This window comes from Condylostylus longicornis, unplaced genomic scaffold (assembly GCF_029603195.1).
Source record: "Condylostylus longicornis isolate FDR11 unplaced genomic scaffold, ASM2960319v2 ptg000635l, whole genome shotgun sequence".
NCBI lineage: Eukaryota > Metazoa > Arthropoda > Insecta > Diptera > Dolichopodidae > Condylostylus > Condylostylus longicornis.
Window position 1 is genome coordinate 1 of NW_026578588.1, and position 20,504 is coordinate 20,504.

The 20,504-nt window shown below is 52.0% G+C and overlaps 2 protein-coding genes across 2 annotated transcripts; one reads left to right on the plus strand and one right to left on the minus strand.

Moving 5' to 3' along the window:
• Window positions 1–68: 68 nt before the first annotated feature.
• LOC129617776 (keratin-associated protein 5-1-like) lies at window positions 69–702 on the plus strand (the record flags this gene model as incomplete). Its single annotated transcript, XM_055532847.1, has 3 exons — window positions 69–169; window positions 212–400; window positions 461–702. Coding segments are annotated over 3 exons (532 nt in total), but the record flags the coding sequence as incomplete, so codon positions are not given.
• A 272-nt stretch (window positions 703–974) lies between these two features.
• On the minus strand, window positions 975–20,447 carry LOC129617775 (mucin-19-like; the record flags this gene model as incomplete). The annotated part of the gene is made up of 20 exons (XM_055532846.1): window positions 975–1,130; window positions 1,216–1,523; window positions 2,709–3,776; window positions 3,897–4,291; window positions 4,385–4,850; window positions 4,945–5,904; window positions 6,243–7,501; window positions 7,580–9,581; window positions 9,676–10,554; window positions 10,675–10,948; window positions 10,998–11,422; window positions 11,543–12,442; window positions 12,557–12,673; window positions 12,944–13,646; window positions 13,768–14,204; window positions 14,322–15,497; window positions 15,543–16,211; window positions 16,257–17,516; window positions 17,634–19,154; window positions 19,272–20,447. Coding segments are annotated over 20 exons (16,151 nt in total), but the record flags the coding sequence as incomplete, so codon positions are not given.
• Window positions 20,448–20,504: the final 57 nt, after the last annotated feature.

Genomic DNA, 20,504 nt, shown 5'->3' on the forward strand with positions numbered 1-20,504 from the left:
AGTGGATGTGCTCGAAGTAGTGGTTGATGGTCTTGGTGGGGCAGTAGGGTTAGTATATGATTCTTCAGGTGTCGAGGTGGTGCTGGTAGTAGATGTTACGGCTGTGCCGGTGGTAGAGGCTGTGCTGGTAGTGCTGGTAGTAGAGGCTGTTTCGGTGGTAGCAGTAGATGTTACGGTAGTACTGGTAGTAGAGGCTGTGCTGGTAGTGGAGGCTGTGCTGGTAGTAGAGGCTGTTTTGGTGGTAGCAGTAGATGTTACGGTAGTACTGGTAGTAGAGGCTGTGCTGGTAGTGGAGGCTCTTTTGGTGGTAGAGCTTGTGCTGGCTGTGCTGGTAGTAGAGGCTGTGCTGGTAGAGGCTGTTTCGGTGGTAGACGTTGTGCTGGTAGTGGATGTGCTCGAAGTAGTGGTTGATGGTCTTGGTGGGGCAGTAGGGTTAGTATATGATTCTTCAGGTGTCGAGGTGGTGCTGGTAGTAGATGTTACGGCTGTGCCGGTGGTAGAGGCTGTGCTGGTAGTAGAGGCTGTTTTGGTGGTAGCAGTAGATGTTACGGTAGTACTGGTAGTAGAGGCTGTGCTGGTAGTGGAGGCTCTTTTGGTGGTAGAGCTTGTGCTGGCTGTGCTGGTAGTAGAGGCTGTGCTGGTAGAGGCTGTTTCGGTGGTAGACGCTGTGCTGGTAGTGGATGGGCTCGAAGTAGTGGTTGATGGTCTTGGTGGGGCAGTAGGGTTAGTATATGATTCTTCAGGTGTCGATGTGGTGCTGGTAGTAGATGTTACAGCTGTGCCGGTGGTAGAGGCTGTGCTGGTAGTGCTGGTAGTAGAGGCTGTTTCGGTGGTAGCAGTAGATGTTACGGTAGTGCTGGTAGTAGAGGCTGTGCTGGTAGTGGATGGGCTCGAAGTAGTGGTTGATGGTCTTGGTGGGGCAGTAGGGTTAGTATATGATTCTTCAGGTGTCGATGTGGTGCTGGTAGTAGATGTTACGGCTGTGCCGGTGGTAGAGGCTGTGCTGGTAGTGCTGGTAGTAGAGGCTGTGCTGGTAGAGGCTGTTTCGGTGGTAGACGCTGTGCTGGTAGTGGATGTGCTCGAAGTAGTGGTTGATGGTCTTGGTGGGGCAGTAGGGTTGGTATATGATTCTTCAGGTGTCGATGTGGTGCTGGTAGTAGATGTTACGGCTGTGCTGGTAGTAGAGGCTGTTTTGGTGGTAGCAGTAGATGTTACGGTAGTGCTGGTAGTAGAGGCTGTTTTGGTGCTAGCAGTAGATGTTACGGTAGTGCTGGTAGTAGAGGCTGTGCTGGTAGTGGATGTGCTCGAAGTAGTGGTTGATGGTCTTGGTGGGGCAGTAGGGTTAGTATATGATTCTTCAGGTGTCGATGTGGTGCTGGTAGTAGATGTTACGGCTGTGCCGGTGGTCGAGGCTGTGCTGGTAGTAGAGGCTGTTTTGGTGGTAACAGTAGATGTTACGGTAGTACTGGTAGTAGAGGCTGTGCTGGTAGTGGAGGCTCTTTTGGTGGTAGAGCTTGTGCTGGCTGTGCTGGTAGTAGAGGCTGTGCTGGTAGAGGCTGTTTCGGTGGTAGACGCTGTGCTGGTAGTGGATGGGCTCGAAGTAGTGGTTGATGGTCTTGGTGGGGCAGTAGGGTTAGTATATGATTCTTCAGGTGTCGATGTGGTGCTGGTAGTAGATGTTACAGCTGTGCCGGTGGTAGAGGCTGTGCTGGTAGTGCTGGTAGTAGAGGCTGTTTCGGTGGTAGCAGTAGATGTTACGGTAGTGCTGGTAGTAGAGGCTGTGCTGGTAGTGGATGGGCTCGAAGTAGTGGTTGATGGTCTTGGTGGGGCAGTAGGGTTAGTATATGATTCTTCAGGTGTCGATGTGGTGCTGGTAGTAGATGTTACGGCTGTGCCGGTGGTAGAGGCTGTGCTGGTAGTGCTGGTAGTAGAGGCTGTGCTGGTAGAGGCTGTTTCGGTGGTAGACGCTGTGCTGGTAGTGGATGTGCTCGAAGTAGTGCTTGATGGTCTTGGTGGGGCAGTAGGGTTAGTATATGATTCTTCAGGTGTCGATGTGGTGCTGGTAGTAGATGTTACGGCTGTGCCGGTGGTAGAGGCTGTGCTGGTAGTGCTGGTAGTAGAGGCTGTTTCGGTGGTAGCAGTAGATGTTACGGTAGTACTGGTAGTAGAGGCTGTGCTGGTAGTGGAGGCTGTGCTGGTAGTAGAGGCTGTTTTGGTGGTAGCAGTAGATGTTACGGTAGTACTGGTAGTAGAGGCTGTGCTGGTAGTGGAGGCTCTTTTGGTGGTAGAGCTTGTGCTGGCTGTGCTGGTAGTAGAGGCTATGCTGGTAGAGGCTGTTTCGGTGGTAGACGCTGTGCTGGTAGTGGATGTGCTCGAAGTAGTGGTTGATGGTCTTGGTGGGGCAGTAGGGTTAGTATATGATTCTTCAGGTGTCGATGTGGTGCTGGTAGTAGATGTTACGGCTGTGCCGGTGGTAGAGGCTGTGCTGGTAGTAGAGGCTGTGCTGGTAGTAGAGGCTGTTTTGGTTGTAGCAGTAGATGTTACGGTAGTGCTGGTAGTAGAGGCTGTGCTGGTAGTGGATGGGCTCGAAGTAGTGGTTGATGGTCTTGGTGGGGCAGTAGGGTTAGTATATGATTCTTCAGGTGTCGATGTGGTGCTGGTAGTAGATGTTACGGCTGTGCCGGTGGTAGAGGCTGTGCTGGTAGTGCTGGTAGTAGAGGCTGTGCTGGTAGAGGCTGTTTCGGTGGTAGACGCTGTGCTGGTAGTGGATGTGCTCGAAGTAGTGCTTGATGGTCTTGGTGGGGCAGTAGGGTTAGTATATGATTCTTCAGGTGTCGATGTGGTGCTGGTAGTAGATGTTACGGCTGTGCCGGTGGTAGAGGCTGTGCTGGTAGTGCTGGTAGTAGAGGCTGTTTCGGTGGTAGCAGTAGATGTTACGGTAGTACTGGTAGTAGAGGCTGTGCTGGTAGTAGAGGCTGTTTTGGTGGTAGCAGTAGATGTTACGGTAGTACTGGTAGTAGAGGCTGTGCTGGTAGTGGAGGCTCTTTTGGTGGTAGAGCTTGTGCTGGCTGTGCTGGTAGTAGAGGCTATGCTGGTAGAGGCTGTTTCGGTGGTAGACGCTGTGCTGGTAGTGGATGTGCTCGAAGTAGTGGTTGATGGTCTTGGTGGGGCAGTAGGGTTAGTATATGATTCTTCAGGTGTCGATGTGGTGCTGGTAGTAGATGTTACGGCTGTGCCGGTGGTAGAGGCTGTGCTGGTAGTAGAGGCTGTGCTGGTAGTAGAGGCTGTTTTGGTTGTAGCAGTAGATGTTACGGTAGTGCTGGTAGTAGAGGCTGTGCTGGTAGTGGATGGGCTCGAAGTAGTGGTTGATGGTCTTGGTGGGGCAGTAGGGTTAGTATATGATTCTTCAGGTGTCGATGTGGTGCTGGTAGTAGATGTTACGGCTGTGCCGGTGGTAGAGGCTGTGCTGGTAGTGCTGTTAGTGCTGGTAGTGCTGGTAGTGCTGGTAGTGCTGGTAGTGCTGGTAGTGCTGGTAGTAGAGGCTGTTTTGGTGGTAGCAGTAGATGTTACGGTAGTACTGGTAGTAGAGGCTGTTTTGGTGGTAGCAGTAGATGTTACGGTAGTGCTGGTAGTGGATGGGCTCGAAGTAGTGGTTGATGGTCTTGGTGGGGCAGTAGGGTTAGTATATGATTCTTCAGGTGTCGATGTGGTGCTGGTAGTAGATGTTACGGCTGTGCCGGTGGTAGAGGCTGTGCTGGTAGTGCTGGTAGTAGAGGCTGTTTCGGTGGTAGCAGTAGATGTTACGGTAGTACTGGTAGTAGAGGCTGTGCTGGTAGTGGAGGCTGTGCTGGTAGTAGAGGCTGTTTTGGTGGTAGCAGTAGATGTTACGGTAGTACTGGTAGTAGAGGCTGTGCTGGTAGTGGAGGCTGTGCTGGTAGTGGAGGCTCTTTTGGTGGTAGAGCTTGTGCTGGCTGTGCTGGTAGTAGAGGCTGTGCTGGTAGAGGCTGTTTCGGTGGTAGACGCTGTGCTGGTAGTGGATGTGCTCGAAGTAGTGGTTGATGGTCTTGGTGGGGCAGTAGGGTTAGTATATGATTCTTCAGGTGTCGAGGTGGTGCTGGTAGTAGATGTTACGGCTGTGCCGGTGGTAGAGGCTGTGCTGGTAGTAGAGGCTGTGCTGGTAGTAGAGGCTGTGCTGGTAGTAGAGGCTGTGCTGGTAGTAGAGGCTGTTTTGGTGGTAGCAGTAGATGTTACGGTAGTACTGGTAGTAGAGGCTGTGCTGGTAGTGGAGGCTCTTTTGGTGGTAGAGCTTGTGCTGGCTGTGCTGGTAGTAGAGGCTGTGCTGGTAGTAGAGGCTGTGCTGGTAGAGGCTGTTTCGGTGGTAGACGCTGTGCTGGTAGTGGATGGGCTCGAAGTAGTGGTTGATGGTCTTGGTGGGGCAGTAGGGTTAGTATATGATTCTTCAGGTGTCGATGTGGTGCTGGTAGTAGATGTTACAGCTGTGCCGGTGGTAGAGGCTGTGCTGGTAGTGCTGGTAGTAGAGGCTGTTTCGGTGGTAGCAGTAGATGTTACGGTAGTGCTGGTAGTAGAGGCTGTGCTGGTAGTGGATGGGCTCGAAGTAGTGGTTGATGGTCTTGGTGGGGCAGTAGGGTTAGTATATGATTCTTCAGGTGTCGATGTGGTGCTGGTAGTAGATGTTACGGCTGTGCCGGTGGTAGAGGCTGTGCTGGTAGTGCTGGTAGTAGAGGCTGTGCTGGTAGAGGCTGTTTCGGTGGTAGACGCTGTGCTGGTAGTGGATGTGCTCGAAGTAGTGGTTGATGGTCTTGGTGGGGCAGTAGGGTTAGTATATGATTCTTCAGGTGTCGATGTGGTGCTGGTAGTAGATGTTACGGCTGTGCTGGTAGTAGAGGCTGTTTTGGTGGTAGCAGTAGATGTTTACGGTAGTGCTGGTAGTAGAGGCTGTTTTGGTGGTAGTAGATGTTACGGTAGTGCTGGTAGTAGAGGCTGTGCTGGTAGTGGATGTGCTCGAAGTAGTGGTTGATGGTCTTGGTGGGGCAGTAGGGTTAGTATATGATTCTTCAGGTGTCGATGTGGTGCTGGTAGTAGATGTTACGGCTGTGCCGGTGGTAGAGGCTGTGCTGGTAGTAGAGGCTGTTTTGGTGGTAGCAGTAGATGTTACGGTAGTACTGGTAGTAGAGGCTGTGCTGGTAGTGGAGGCTCTTTTGGTGGTAGAGCTTGTGCTGGCTGTGCTGGTAGTAGAGGCTGTGCTGGTAGAGGCTGTTTCGGTGGTAGACGCTGTGCTGGTAGTGGATGGGCTCGAAGTAGTGGTTGATGGTCTTGGTGGGGCAGTAGGGTTAGTATATGATTCTTCAGGTGTCGATGTGGTGCTGGTAGTAGATGTTACAGCTGTGCCGGTGGTAGAGGCTGTTTCGGTGGTAGACGCTGTGCTGGTAGTGGATGGGCTCGAAGTAGTGGTTGATGGTCTTGGTGGGGCAGTAGGGTTAGTATATGATTCTTCAGGTGTCGATGTGGTGCTGGTAGTAGATGTTACAGCTGTGCCGGTGGTAGAGGCTGTGCTGGTAGTGCTGGTAGTAGAGGCTGTTTCGGTGGTAGCAGTAGATGTTACGGTAGTGCTGGTAGTAGAGGCTGTGCTGGTAGTGGATGGGCTCGAAGTAGTGGTTGATGGTCTTGGTGGGGCAGTAGGGTTAGTATATGATTCTTCAGGTGTCGATGTGGTGCTGGTAGTAGATGTTACGGCTGTGCCGGTGGTAGAGGCTGTGCTGGTAGTGCTGGTAGTAGAGGCTGTGCTGGTAGAGGCTGTTTCGGTGGTAGACGCTGTGCTGGTAGTGGATGTGCTCGAAGTAGTGGTTGATGGTCTTGGTGGGGCAGTAGGGTTAGTATATGATTCTTCAGGTGTCGATGTGGTGCTGGTAGTAGATGTTACGGCTGTGCTGGTAGTAGAGGCTGTTTTGGTGGTAGCAGTAGATGTTACGGTAGTGCTGGTAGTAGAGGCTGTTTTGGTGGTAGCAGTAGATGTTACGGTAGTGCTGGGTAGTAGAGGCTGTGCTGGTAGTGGATGTGCTCGAAGTAGTGGTTGATGGTCTTGGTGGGGCAGTAGGGTTAGTATATGATTCTTCAGGTGTCGAGGTGGTGCTGGTAGTAGATGTTTACGGCTGTGCCGGTGGTAGAGGCTGTGCTGGTAGTAGAGGCTGTTTTGGTGGTAGCAGTAGATGTTACGGTAGTACTGGTAGTAGAGGCTGTGCTGGTAGTGGAGGCTCTTTTGGTGGTAGAGCTTGTGCTGGCTGTGCTGGTAGTAGAGGCTGTGCTGGTAGAGGCTGTTTCGGTGGTAGACGCTGTGCTGGTAGTGGATGGGCTCGAAGTAGTGGTTGATGGTCTTGGTGGGGCAGTAGGGTTAGTATATGATTCTTCAGGTGTCGATGTGGTGCTGGTAGTAGATGTTACGGCTGTGCCGGTGGTAGAGGCTGTGCTGGTAGTGCTGGTAGTAGAGGCTGTGCTGGTAGAGGCTGTTTCGGTGGTAGACGCTGTGCTGGTAGTGGATGTGCTCGAAGTAGTGGTTGATGGTCTTGGTGGGGCAGTAGGGTTAGTATATGATTCTTCAGGTGTCGATGTGGTGCTGGTAGTAGATGTTACGGCTGTGCTGGTAGTAGAGGTTGTTTTGGTGGTAGCAGTAGATGTTACGGTAGTGCTGGTAGTAGAGGCTGTTTTGGTGGTAGCAGTAGATGTTACGGTAGTGCTGGTAGTAGAGGCTGTGCTGGTAGTGGATGTGCTCGAAGTAGTGGTTGATGGTCTTGGTGGGGCAGTAGGGTTAGTATATGATTCTTCAGGTGTCGATGTGGTGCTGGTAGTAGATGTTACGGCTGTGCCGGTGGTAGAGGCTGTGCTGGTAGTAGAGGCTGTTTTGATGGTAGCAGTAGATGTTACGGTAGTACTGGTAGTAGAGGCTGTGCTGGTAGTGGAGGCTCTTTTGGTGGTAGAGCTTGTGCTGGCTGTGCTGGTAGTAGAGGCTGTGCTGGTAGAGGCTGTTTCGGTGGTAGACGCTGTGCTGGTAGTGGATGGGCTCGAAGTAGTGGTTGATGGTCTTGGTGGGGCAGTAGGGTTAGTATATGATTCTTCAGGTGTCGATGTGGTGCTGGTAGTAGATGTTACAGCTGTGCCGGTGGTAGAGGCTGTTTCGGTGGTAGACGCTGTGCTGGTAGTAGAGGCTGTTTTGGTGGTAGCAGTAGATGTTACGGTAATACTGGTAGTAGAGGCTGTGCTGGTAGTGGAGGCTCTTTTGGTGGTAGAGCTTGTGCTGGCTGTGCCGGTGGTAGAGGCTGTGCTGGTAGTAGAGGCTGTTTTGGTGGTAGCAGTAGATGTTACGGTAGTACTGGTAGTAGAGGCTGTGCTGGTAGTGGAGGCTCTTTTGGTGGTAGAGCTTGTGCTGGCTGTGCTGGTAGTAGAGGCTGTGCTGGTAGAGGCTGTTTCGGTGGTAGACGCTGTGCTGGTAGTGGATGGGCTCGAAGTAGTGGTTGATGGTCTTGGTGGGGCAGTAGGGTTAGTATATGATTCTTCAGGTGTCGATGTGGTGCTGGTAGTAGATGTTACGGCTGTGCCGGTGGTAGAGGCTGTGCTGGTAGTGCTGGTAGTAGAGGCTGTGCTGGTAGAGGCTGTTTCGGTGGTAGACGCTGTGCTGGTAGTGGATGTGCTCGAAGTAGTGGTTGATGGTCTTGGTGGGGCAGTAGGGTTAGTATATGATTCTTCAGGTGTCGATGTGGTGCTGGTAGTAGATGTTACGGCTGTGCTGGTAGTAGAGGTTGTTTTGGTGGTAGCAGTAGATGTTACGGTAGTGCTGGTAGTAGAGGCTGTTTTGGTGGTAGCAGTAGATGTTACGGTAGTGCTGGTAGTAGAGGCTGTGCTGGTAGTGGATGTGCTCGAAGTAGTGGTTGATGGTCTTGGTGGGGCAGTAGGGTTAGTATATGATTCTTCAGGTGTCGATGTGGTGCTGGTAGTAGATGTTACGGCTGTGCCGGTGGTAGAGGCTGTGCTGGTAGTAGAGGCTGTTTTGATGGTAGCAGTAGATGTTACGGTAGTACTGGTAGTAGAGGCTGTGCTGGTAGTGGAGGCTCTTTTGGTGGTAGAGCTTGTGCTGGCTGTGCTGGTAGTAGAGGCTGTGCTGGTAGAGGCTGTTTCGGTGGTAGACGCTGTGCTGGTAGTGGATGGGCTCGAAGTAGTGGTTGATGGTCTTGGTGGGGCAGTAGGGTTAGTATATGATTCTTCAGGTGTCGATGTGGTGCTGGTAGTAGATGTTACAGCTGTGCCGGTGGTAGAGGCTGTTTCGGTGGTAGACGCTGTGCTGGTAGTAGAGGCTGTTTTGGTGGTAGCAGTAGATGTTACGGTAATACTGGTAGTAGAGGCTGTGCTGGTAGTGGAGGCTCTTTTGGTGGTAGAGCTTGTGCTGGCTGTGCTGGTAGTAGAGGCTGTGCTGGTAGAGGCTGTTTCGGTGGTAGACGCTGTGCTGGTAGTGGATGTGCTCGAAGTAGTGGTTGATGGTCTTGGTGGGGCAGTAGGGTTAGTATATGATTCTTCAGGTGTCGATGTGGTGCTGGTAGATGTTACGGCTGTGCCGGTGGTAGAGGCTGTGCTGGTAGTGCTGGTAGTAGAGGCTGTTTTGGTTGTAGCAGTAGATGTTACGGTAGTTCTGGTAGTAGAGGCTGTGCTGGTAGTGGATGTGCTCGAAGTAGTGGTTGATGGTCTTGGTGGGGCAGTAGGGTTAGTATATGATTCTTCAGGTGTCGATGTGGTGCTGGTAGTAGATGTTACGGCTGTGCCGGTGGTAGAGGCTGTGCTGGTAGTAGAGGCTGTTTTGGTGGTAGCAGTAGATGTTACGGTAGTACTGGTAGTAGAGGCTGTGCTGGTAGTGGAGGCTCTTTTGGTGGTAGAGCTTGTGCTGGCTGTGCTGGTAGTAGAGGCTGTGCTGGTAGAGGCTGTTTCGGTGGTAGACGCTGTGCTGGTAGTGGATGGGCTCGAAGTAGTGGTTGATGGTCTTGGTGGGGCAGTAGGGTTAGTATATGATTCTTCAGGTGTCGATGTGGTGCTGGTAGTAGATGTTACAGCTGTGCCGGTGGTAGAGGCTGTTTCGGTGGTAGACGCTGTGCTGGTAGTAGAGGCTGTTTTGGTGGTAGCAGTAGATGTTACGGTAATACTGGTAGTAGAGGCTGTGCTGGTAGTGGAGGCTCTTTTGGTGGTAGAGCTTGTGCTGGCTGTGCTGGTAGTAGAGGCTGTGCTGGTAGAGGCTGTTTCGGTGGTAGACGCTGTGCTGGTAGTGGATGTGCTCGAAGTAGTGGTTGATGGTCTTGGTGGGGCAGTAGGGTTAGTATATGATTCTTCAGGTGTCGATGTGGTGCTGGTAGATGTTACGGCTGTGCCGGTGGTAGAGGCTGTGCTGGTAGTGCTGGTAGTAGAGGCTGTTTTGGTTGTAGCAGTAGATGTTACGGTAGTTCTGGTAGTAGAGGCTGTGCTGGTAGTGGATGTGCTCGAAGTAGTGGTTGATGGTCTTGGTGGGGCAGTAGGGTTAGTATATGATTCTTCAGGTGTCGATGTGGTGCTGGTAGTAGATGTTACGGCTGTGCTGGTAGTAGAGGCTGTTTTGGTGGGTAGCAGTAGATGTTACGGTAGTGCTGGTAGTAGAGGCTGTTTTGGTGGTAGCAGTAGATGTTACGGTAGTGCTGGTAGTAGAGGCTGTGCTGGTAGTGGATGTGCTCGAAGTAGTGGTTGGTCTTGGTGGGGCAGTAGGGTTAGTATATGATTCTTCAGGTGTCGATGTGGTGCTGGTAGTAGATGTTACGGCTGTGCCGGTGGTCGAGGCTGTTTTGGTGGTAACAGTAGATGTTACGGTAGTACTGGTAGTAGAGGCTGTGCTGGTAGTGGAGGCTCTTTTGGTGGTAGAGCTTGTGCTGGCTGTGCTGGTAGTAGAGGCTGTGCTGGTAGAGGCTGTTTTGGTGGTAGACGCTGTGCTGGTAGTGGATGGGCTCGAAGTAGTGGTTGATGGTCTTGGTGGGGCAGTAGGGTTAGTATATGATTCTTCAGGTGTCGATGTGGTGCTGGTAGTAGATGTTACAGCTGTGCCGGTGGTAGAGGCTGTGCTGGTAGTGCTGGTAGTAGAGGCTGTTTCGGTGGTAGCAGTAGATGTTACGGTAGTGCTGGTAGTAGAGGCTGTGCTGGTAGTGGATGGGCTCGAAGTAGTGGTTGATGGTCTTGGTGGGGCAGTAGGGTTAGTATATGATTCTTCAGGTGTCGATGTGGTGCTGGTAGTAGATGTTACGGCTGTGCCGGTGGTAGAGGCTGTGCTGGTAGTGCTGGTAGTAGAGGCTGTGCTGGTAGAGGCTGTTTCGGTGGTAGACGCTGTGCTGGTAGTGGATGTGCTCGAAGTAGTGGTTGATGGTCTTGGTGGGGCAGTAGGGTTAGTATATGATTCTTCAGGTGTCGATGTGGTGCTGGTAGTAGATGTTACGGCTGTGCCGGTGGTAGAGGCTGTGCTGGTAGTGCTGGTAGTAGAGGCTGTTTCGGTGGTAGCAGTAGATGTTACGGTAGTACTGGTAGTAGAGGCTGTGCTGGTAGTGGAGGCTGTGCTGGTAGTAGAGGCTGTTTTGGTGGTAGCAGTAGATGTTACGGTAGTACTGGTAGTAGAGGCTGTGCTGGTAGTGGAGGCTCTTTTGGTGGTAGAGCTTGTGCTGGCTGTGCTGGTAGTAGAGGCTATGCTGGTAGAGGCTGTTTCGGTGGTAGACGCTGTGCTGGTAGTGGATGTGCTCGAAGTAGTGGTTGATGGTCTTGGTGGGGCAGTAGGGTTAGTATATGATTCTTCAGGTGTCGATGTGGTGCTGGTAGTAGATGTTACGGCTGTGCCGGTGGTAGAGGCTGTGCTGGTAGTAGAGGCTGTGCTGGTTAGTAGAGGCTGTTTTGGTTGTAGCAGTAGATGTTACGGTAGTGCTGGTAGTAGAGGCTGTGCTGGTAGTGGATGGGCTCGAAGTAGTGGTTGATGGTCTTGGTGGGGCAGTAGGGTTAGTATATGATTCTTCAGGTGTCGATGTGGTGCTGGTAGTAGATGTTACGGCTGTGCCGGTGGTAGAGGCTGTGCTGGTAGTGCTGTTAGTGCTGGTAGTGCTGGTAGTGCTGGTAGTGCTGGTAGTAGAGGCTGTTTTGGTGGTAGCAGTAGATGTTACGGTAGTACTGGTAGTAGAGGCTGTTTTGGTGGTAGCAGTAGATGTTACGGTAGTGCTGGTAGTGGATGGGCTCGAAGTAGTGGTTGATGGTCTTGGTGGGGCAGTAGGGTTAGTATATGATTCTTCAGGTGTCGATGTGGTGCTGGTAGTAGATGTTACGGCTGTGCCGGTGGTAGAGGCTGTGCTGGTAGTGCTGGTAGTAGAGGCTGTTTCGGTGGTAGCAGTAGATGTTACGGTAGTACTGGTAGTAGAGGCTGTGCTGGTAGTGGAGGCTGTGCTGGTAGTAGAGGCTGTTTTGGTGGTAGCAGTAGATGTTACGGTAGTACTGGTAGTAGAGGCTGTGCTGGTAGTGGAGGCTCTTTTGGTGGTAGAGCTTGTGCTGGCTGTGCTGGTAGTAGAGGCTATGCTGGTAGAGGCTGTTTCGGTGGTAGACGCTGTGCTGGTAGTGGATGTGCTCGAAGTAGTGGTTGATGGTCTTGGTGGGGCAGTAGGGTTAGTATATGATTCTTCAGGTGTCGATGTGGTGCTGGTAGTAGATGTTACGGCTGTGCCGGTGGTAGAGGCTGTGCTGGTAGTAGAGGCTGTGCTGGTAGTAGAGGCTGTTTTGGTTGTAGCAGTAGATGTTACGGTAGTGCTGGTAGTAGAGGCTGTGCTGGTAGTGGATGGGCTCGAAGTAGTGGTTGATGGTCTTGGTGGGGCAGTAGGGTTAGTATATGATTCTTCAGGTGTCGATGTGGTGCTGGTAGTAGATGTTACGGCTGTGCCGGTGGTAGAGGCTGTGCTGGTAGTGCTGTTAGTGCTGGTAGTGCTGGTAGTGCTGGTAGTAGAGGCTGTTTTGGTGGTAGCAGTAGATGTTACGGTAGTACTGGTAGTAGAGGCTGTTTTGGTGGTAGCAGTAGATGTTACGGTAGTGCTGGTAGTGGATGGGCTCGAAGTAGTGGTTGATGGTCTTGGTGGGGCAGTAGGGTTAGTATATGATTCTTCAGGTGTCGATGTGGTGCTGGTAGTAGATGTTACGGCTGTGCCGGTGGTAGAGGCTGTGCTGGTAGTGCTGGTAGTAGAGGCTGTGCTGGTAGAGGCTGTTTCGGTGGTAGACGCTGTGCTGGTAGTGGATGTGCTCGAAGTAGTGGTTGATGGTCTTGGTGGGGCAGTAGGGTTAGTATATGATTCTTCAGGTGTCGATGTGGTGCTGGTAGTAGATGTTACGGCTGTGACGGTGGTAGAGGCTGTGCTGGTAGTGCTGGTAGTAGAGGCTGTGCTGGTAGTAGAGGCTGTGCTGGTAGTGCTGGTAGTAGAGGCTGTGCTGGTAGTAGAGGCTGTGCTGGTAGTAGAGGCTGTGCTGGTAGTAGAGGCTGTGCTGGTAGAGGCTGTTTCGGTGGTAGACGCTGTGCTGGTAGTGGATGTGCTCGAAGTAGTGGTTGATGGTCTTGGTGGGGCAGTAGGGTTAGTATATGATTCTTCAGGTGTCGATGTGGTGCTGGTAGTAGATGTTACGGCTGTGCTGGTAGTAGAGGCTGTTTTGGTGGTAGCAGTAGATGTTACGGTAGTGCTGGTAGTAGAGGCTGTTTTGGTGGTAGCAGTAGATGTTACGGTAGTGCTGGTAGTAGAGGCTGTGCTGGTAGTGGATGTGCTCGAAGTAGTGGTTGATGGTCTTGGTGGGGCAGTAGGGTTAGTATATGATTCTTCAGGTGTCGATGTGGTGCTGGTAGTAGATGTTACGGCTGTGCTGGTAGTAGAGGCTGTTTTGGTGGTAGCAGTAGATGTTACGGTAGTGCTGGTAGTAGAGGCTGTTTTGGTGGTAGCAGTAGATGTTACGGTTGTGCTGGTAGTAGAGGCTGTGCTGGTAGTGGATGGGCTCGAAGTAGTGGTTGATGGTCTTGGTGGGGCAGTAGGGTTAGTATATGATTCTTCAGGTGTCGATGTGGTGCTGGTAGTAGATGTTACGGCTGTGCCGGTGGTAGAGGCTGTGCTGGTAGTGCTGGTAGTAGAGGCTGTTTTGGTGGTAGCAGTAGATGTTACGGTAGTGCTGGTAGTAGAGGCTGTGCTGGTAGTGGATGTGCTCGAAGTAGTGGTTGATGGTCTTGGTGGGGCAGTAGGGTTAGTATATGATTCTTCAGGTGTCGATGTGGTGCTGGTAGTAGATGTTACGGCTGTGCCGGTGGTAGAGGCTGTGCTGGTAGTGCTGGTAGTAGAGGCTGTTTTGGTGGTAGCAGTAGATGTTACGGTAGTACTGGTAGTAGAGGCTGTGCTGGTAGTGGAGGCTCTTTTGGTGGTAGAGCTTGTGCTGGCTGTGCTGGTAGTAGAGGCTGTGCTGGTAGTAGAGGCTATGCTGGTAGAGGCTGTTTCGGTGGTAGACGCTGTGCTGGTAGTGGATGTGCTCGAAGTAGTGGTTGATGGTCTTGGTGGGGGCAGTAGGGTTAGTATATGATTCTTCAGGTGTCGATGTGGTGCTGGTAGTAGATGTTACGGCTGTGCCGGTGGTAGAGGCTGTGCTGGTAGTAGAGGCTGTGCTGGTAGTAGAGGCTGTTTTGGTTGTAGCAGTAGATGTTACGGTAGTGCTGGTAGTAGAGGCTGTGCTGGTAGTGGATGGGCTCGAAGTAGTGGTTGATGGTCTTGGTGGGGCAGTAGGGTTAGTATATGATTCTTCAGGTGTCGATGTGGTGCTGGTAGTAGATGTTACGGCTGTGCCGGTGGTAGAGGCTGTGCTGGTAGTGCTGTTAGTGCTGGTAGTGCTGGTAGTGCTGGTAGTAGAGGCTGTTTTGGTGGTAGCAGTAGATGTTACGGTAGTACTGGTAGTAGAGGCTGTTTTGGTGGTAGCAGTAGATGTTACGGTAGTGCTGGTAGTGGATGGGCTCGAAGTAGTGGTTGATGGTCTTGGTGGGGCAGTAGGGTTAGTATATGATTCTTCAGGTGTCGATGTGGTGCTGGTAGTAGATGTTACGGCTGTGCCGGTGGTAGAGGCTGTGCTGGTAGTGGTGGTAGTAGAGGCTGTTTCGGTGGTAGCAGATGTTACGGTAGTACTGGTAGTAGAGGCTGTGCTGGTAGTGGAGGCTGTGCTGGTAGTAGAGGCTGTTTTGGTGGTAGCAGTAGATGTTACGGTAGTACTGGTAGTAGAGGCTGTGCTGGTAGTGGAGGCTCTTTTGGTGGTAGAGCTTGTGCTGGCTGTGCTGGTAGTAGAGGCTGTGCTGGTAGAGGCTGTTTCGGTGGTAGACGCTGTGCTGGTAGTGGATGTGCTCGAAGTAGTGGTTGATGGTCTTGGTGGGGCAGTAGGGTTAGTATATGATTCTTCAGGTGTCGAGGTGGTGCTGGTAGTAGATGTTACGGCTGTGCCGGTGGTAGAGGCTGTGCTGGTAGTAGAGGCTGTTTTGGTGGTAGCAGTAGATGTTACAGTAGTACTGGTAGTAGAGGCTGTGCTGGTAGTGGAGGCTCTTTTGGTAGTAGAGCTTGTGCTGGCTGTGCTGGTAGTAGAGGCTGTGCTGGTAGAGGCTGTTTCGGTGGTAGACGCTGTGCTGGTAGTGGATGGGCTCGAAGTAGTGGTTGATGGTCTTGGTGGGGCCGTAGGGTTAGTATATGATTCTTCAGGTGTCGATGTGGTGCTGGTAGTAGATGTTACAGCTGTGCCGGTGGTAGAGGCTGTGCTGGTAGTGCTGGTAGTAGAGGCTGTTTCGGTGGTAGCAGTAGATGTTACGGTAGTGCTGGTAGTAGAGGCTGTGCTGGTAGTGGATGGGCTCGTAGTGGTTGATGGTCTTGGTGGGGCAGTAGGGTTAGTATATGATTCTTCAGGTGTCGATGTGGTGCTGGTAGTAGATGTTACAGCTGTGCCGGTGGTAGAGGCTGTGCTGGTAGTGCTGGTAGTAGAGGCTGTTTTGGTGGTAGCAGTAGATGTTACGGCTGTGCTGGTAGTAGAGGCTGTTTTGGTGGTAGCAGTAGATGTTACGGTAGTGCTGGTAGTAGAGGCTGTTTTGGTGGTAGCAGTAGATGTTACGGTAGTGCTGGTAGTAGAGGCTGTGCTGGTAGTGGATGTGCTCGAAGTAGTGGTTGATGGTCTTGGTGGGGCAGTAGGGTTAGTATATGATTCTTCAGGTGTCGATGTGGTGCTGGTAGTAGATGTTACGGCTGTGCCGGTGGTAGAGGCTGTGCTGGTAGTGCTGGTAGTAGAGGCTGTTTCGGTGGTAGCAGTAGATGTTACGGTAGTGCTGGTAGTAGAGGCTGTGCTGGTAGTGGATGGGCTCGAAGTAGTGGTTGATGGTCTTGGTGGGGCAGTAGGGTTAGTATATGATTCTTCAGGTGTCGATGTGGTGCTGGTAGTAGATGTTACGGCTGTGCTGGTAGTAGAGGCTGTTTTGGTGGTAGCAGTAGATGTTACGGTAGTGCTGGTAGTAGAGGCTGTTTTGGTGGTAGCAGTAGATGTTACGGTAGTGCTGGTAGTAGAGGCTGTGCTGGTAGTGGATGTGCTCGAAGTAGTGGTTGATGGTCTTGGTGGGGCAGTAGGGTTAGTATATGATTCTTCAGGTGTCGATGTGGTGCTGGTAGTAGATGTTACGGCTGTGCCGGTGGTAGAGGCTGTGCTGGTAGTGCTGGTAGTAGAGGCTGTTTCGGTGGTAGCAGTAGATGTTACGGTAGTGCTGGTAGTAGAGGCTGTGCTGGTAGTGGAGGCTCTTTTGGTGGTAGAGCTTGTGCTGGCTGTGCTGGTAGTAGAGGCTGTGCTGGTAGAGGCTGTTTCGGTGGTAGACGCTGTGCTGGTAGTGGATGTGCTCGAAGTAGTGGTTGATGGTCTTGGTGGGGCAGTAGGGTTAGTATATGATTCTTCAGGTGTCGATGTGGTGCTGGTAGTAGATGTTACGGCTGTGCCGGTGGTAGAGGCTGTGCTGGTAGTGCTGGTAGTAGAGGCTGTGCTGGTAGAGGCTGTTTCGGTGGTAGACGCTGTGCTGGTAGTGGATGTGCTCGAAGTAGTGGTTGATGGTCTTGGTGGGGCAGTAGGGTTAGTATATGATTCTTCAGGTGTCGATGTGGTGCTGGTAGTAGATGTTACGGCTGTGCTGGTAGTAGAGGCTGTTTTGGTGGTAGCAGTAGATGTTACGGTAGTGCTGGTAGTAGAGGCTGTTTTGGTGGTAGCAGTAGATGTTACGGTTGTGCTGGTAGTAGAGGCTGTGCTGGTAGTGGATGGGCTCGAAGTAGTGGTTGATGGTCTTGGTGGGGCAGTAGGGTTAGTATATGATTCTTCAGGTGTCGATGTGGTGCTGGTAGTAGATGTTACGGCTGTGCCGGTGGTAGAGGCTGTGCTGGTAGTGCTGGTAGTAGAGGCTGTTTTGGTGGTAGCAGTAGATGTTACGGTAGTGCTGGTAGTAGAGGCTGTGCTGGTAGTGGATGTGCTCGAAGTAGTGGTTGATGGTCTTGGTGGGGCAGTAGGGTTAGTATATGATTCTTCAGGTGTCGATGTGGTGCTGGTAGTAGATGTTACGGCTGTGCCGGTGGTAGAGGCTGTGCTGGTAGTGCTGGTAGTAGAGGCTGTTTTGGTGGTAGCAGTAGATGTTACGGTAGTACTGGTAGTAGAGGCTGTGCTGGTAGTGGAGGCTCTTTTGGTGGTAGAGCTTGTGCTGGCTGTGCTGGTAGTAGAGGCTGTGCTGGTAGTAGAGGCTATGCTGGTAGAGGCTGTTTCGGTGGTAGACGCTGTGCTGGTAGTGGATGTGCTCGAAGTAGTGGTTGATGGTCTTGGTGGGGCAGTAGGGTTAGTATATGATTCTTCAGGTGTCGATGTGGTGCTGGTAGTAGATGTTACGGCTGTGCCGGTGGTAGAGGCTGTGCTGGTAGTAGAGGCTGTGCTGGTAGTAGAGGCTGTTTTGGTTGTAGCAGTAGATGTTACGGTAGTGCTGGTAGTAGAGGCTGTGCTGGTAGTGGATGGGCTCGAAGTAGTGGTTGATGGTCTTGGTGGGGCAGTAGGGTTAGTATATGATTCTTCAGGTGTCGATGTGGTGCTGGTAGTAGATGTTACGGCTGTGCCGGTGGTAGAGGCTGTGCTGGTAGTGCTGTTAGTGCTGGTAGTGCTGGTAGTGCTGGTAGTAGAGGCTGTTTTGGTGGTAGCAGTAGATGTTACGGTAGTACTGGTAGTAGAGGCTGTTTTGGTGGTAGCAGTAGATGTTACGGTAGTGCTGGTAGTGGATGGGCTCGAAGTAGTGGTTGATGGTCTTGGTGGGGCAGTAGGGTTAGTATATGATTCTTCAGGTGTCGATGTGGTGCTGGTAGTAGATGTTACGGCTGTGCCGGTGGTAGAGGCTGTGCTGGTAGTGGTGGTAGTAGAGGCTGTTTCGGTGGTAGCAGATGTTACGGTAGTACTGGTAGTAGAGGCTGTGCTGGTAGTGGAGGCTGTGCTGGTAGTAGAGGCTGTTTTGGTGGTAGCAGTAGATGTTACGGTAGTACTGGTAGTAGAGGCTGTGCTGGTAGTGGAGGCTCTTTTGGTGGTAGAGCTTGTGCTGGCTGTGCTGGTAGTAGAGGCTGTGCTGGTAGAGGCTGTTTCGGTGGTAGACGCTGTGCTGGTAGTGGATGTGCTCGAAGTAGTGGTTGATGGTCTTGGTGGGGCAGTAGGGTTAGTATATGATTCTTCAGGTGTCGAGGTGGTGCTGGTAGTAGATGTTACGGCTGTGCCGGTGGTAGAGGCTGTGCTGGTAGTAGAGGCTGTTTTGGTGGTAGCAGTAGATGTTACGGTAGTACTGGTAGTAGAGGCTGTGCTGGTAGTGGAGGCTCTTTTGGTAGTAGAGCTTGTGCTGGCTGTGCTGGTAGTAGAGGCTGTGCTGGTAGAGGCTGTTTCGGTGGTAGACGCTGTGCTGGTAGTGGATGGGCTCGAAGTAGTGGTTGATGGTCTTGGTGGGGCCGTAGGGTTAGTATATGATTCTTCAGGTGTCGATGTGGTGCTGGTAGTAGATGTTACAGCTGTGCCGGTGGTAGAGGCTGTGCTGGTAGTGCTGGTAGTAGAGGCTGTTTCGGTGGTAGCAGTAGATGTTACGGTAGTGCTGGTAGTAGAGGCTGTGCTGGTAGTGGATGGGCTCGTAGTGGTTGATGGTCTTGGTGGGGCAGTAGGGTTAGTATATGATTCTTCAGGTGTCGATGTGGTGCTGGTAGTAGATGTTACAGCTGTGCCGGTGGTAGAGGCTGTGCTGGTAGTGCTGGTAGTAGAGGCTGTTTTGGTGGTAGCAGTAGATGTTACGGCTGTGCTGGTAGTAGAGGCTGTTTTGGTGGTAGCAGTAGATGTTACGGTAGTGCTGGTAGTAGAGGCTGTTTTGGTGGTAGCAGTAGATGTTACGGTAGTGCTGGTAGTAGAGGCTGTGCTGGTAGTGGATGTGCTCGAAGTAGTGGTTGATGGTCTTGGTGGGGCAGTAGGGTTAGTATATGATTCTTCAGGTGTCGATGTGGTGCTGGTAGTAGATGTTACGGCTGTGCCGGTGGTAGAGGCTGTGCTGGTAGTGCTGGTAGTAGAGGCTGTTTCGGTGGTAGCAGTAGATGTTACGGTAGTGCTGGTAGTAGAGGCTGTGCTGGTAGTGGATGTGCTCGAAGTAGTGGTTGATGGTCTTGGTGGGGCAGTAGGGTTAGTATATGATTCTTCAGGTGTCGATGTGGTGCTGGTAGTAGATGTTACGGCTGTGCCGGTGGTAGAGGCTGTGCTGGTAGTGCTGTTAGTGCTGGTAGTGCTGGTAGTGCTGGTAGTAGAGGCTGTTTTGGTGGTAGCAGTAGATGTTACGGTAGTACTGGTAGTAGAGGCTGTTTTGGTGGTAGCAGTAGATGTTACGGTAGTGCTGGTAGTGGATGGGCTCGAAGTAGTGGTTGATGGTCTTGGTGGGGCAGTAGGGTTAGTATATGATTCTTCAGGTGTCGATGTGGTGCTGGTAGTAGATGTTACGGCTGTGCCGGTGGTAGAGGCTGTGCTGGTAGTGGTGGTAGTAGAGGCTGTTTCGGTGGTAGCAGATGTTACGGTAGTACTGGTAGTAGAGGCTGTGCTGGTAGTGGAGGCTGTGCTGGTAGTAGAGGCTGTTTTGGTGGTAGCAGTAGATGTTACGGTAGTACTGGTAGTAGAGGCTGTGCTGGTAGTGGAGGCTCTTTTGGTGGTAGAGCTTGTGCTGGCTGTGCTGGTAGTAGAGGCTGTGCTGGTAGAGGCTGTTTCGGTGGTAGACGCTGTGCTGGTAGTGGATGTGCTCGAAGTAGTGGTTGATGGTCTTGGTGGGGCAGTAGGGTTAGTATATGATTCTTCAGGTGTCGAGGTGGTGCTGGTAGTAGATGTTACGGCTGTGCCGGTGGTAGAGGCTGTGCTGGTAGTAGAGGCTGTTTTGGTGGTAGCAGTAGATGTTACGGTAGTACTGGTAGTAGAGGCTGTGCTGGTAGTGGAGGCTCTTTTGGTAGTAGAGCTTGTGCTGGCTGTGCTGGTAGTAGAGGCTGTGCTGGTAGAGGCTGTTTCGGTGGTAGACGCTGTGCTGGTAGTGGATGGGCTCGAAGTAGTGGTTGATGGTCTTGGTGGGGCCGTAGGGTTAGTATATGATTCTTCAGGTGTCGATGTGGTGCTGGTAGTAGATGTTACAGCTGTGCCGGTGGTAGAGGCTGTGCTGGTAGTGCTGGTAGTAGAGGCTGTTTCGGTGGTAGCAGTAGATGTTACGGTAGTGCTGGTAGTAGAGGCTGTGCTGGTAGTGGATGGGCTCGTAGTGGTTGATGGTCTTGGTGGGGCAGTAGGGTTAGTATATGATTCTTCAGGTGTCGATGTGGTGCTGGTAGTAGATGTTACAGCTGTGCCGGTGGTAGAGGCTGTGCTGGTAGTGCTGGTAGTAGAGGCTGTTTTGGTGGTAGCAGTAGATGTTACGGCTGTGCTGGTAGTAGAGGCTGTTTTGGTGGTAGCAGTAGATGTTACGGTAGTGCTGGTAGTAGAGGCTGTTTTGGTGGTAGCAGTAGATGTTACGGTAGTGCTGGTAGTAGAGGCTGTGCTGGTAGTGGATGTGCTCGAAGTAGTGGTTGATGGTCTTGGTGGGGCAGTAGGGTTAGTATATGATTCTTCAGGTGTCGATGTGGTGCTGGTAGTAGATGTTACGGCTGTGCCGGTGGTAGAGGCTGTGCTGGTAGTGCTGGTAGTAGAGGCTGTTTCGGTGGTAGCAGTAGATGTTACGGTAGTGCTGGTAGTAGAGGCTGTGCTGGTAGTGGATGTGCTCGAAGTAGTGGTTGATGGTCTTGGTGGGGCAGTAGGGTTAGTATATGATTCTTCAGGTGTCGATGTGGTGCTGGTAGTAGATGTTACGGCTGTGCCGGTGGTAGAGG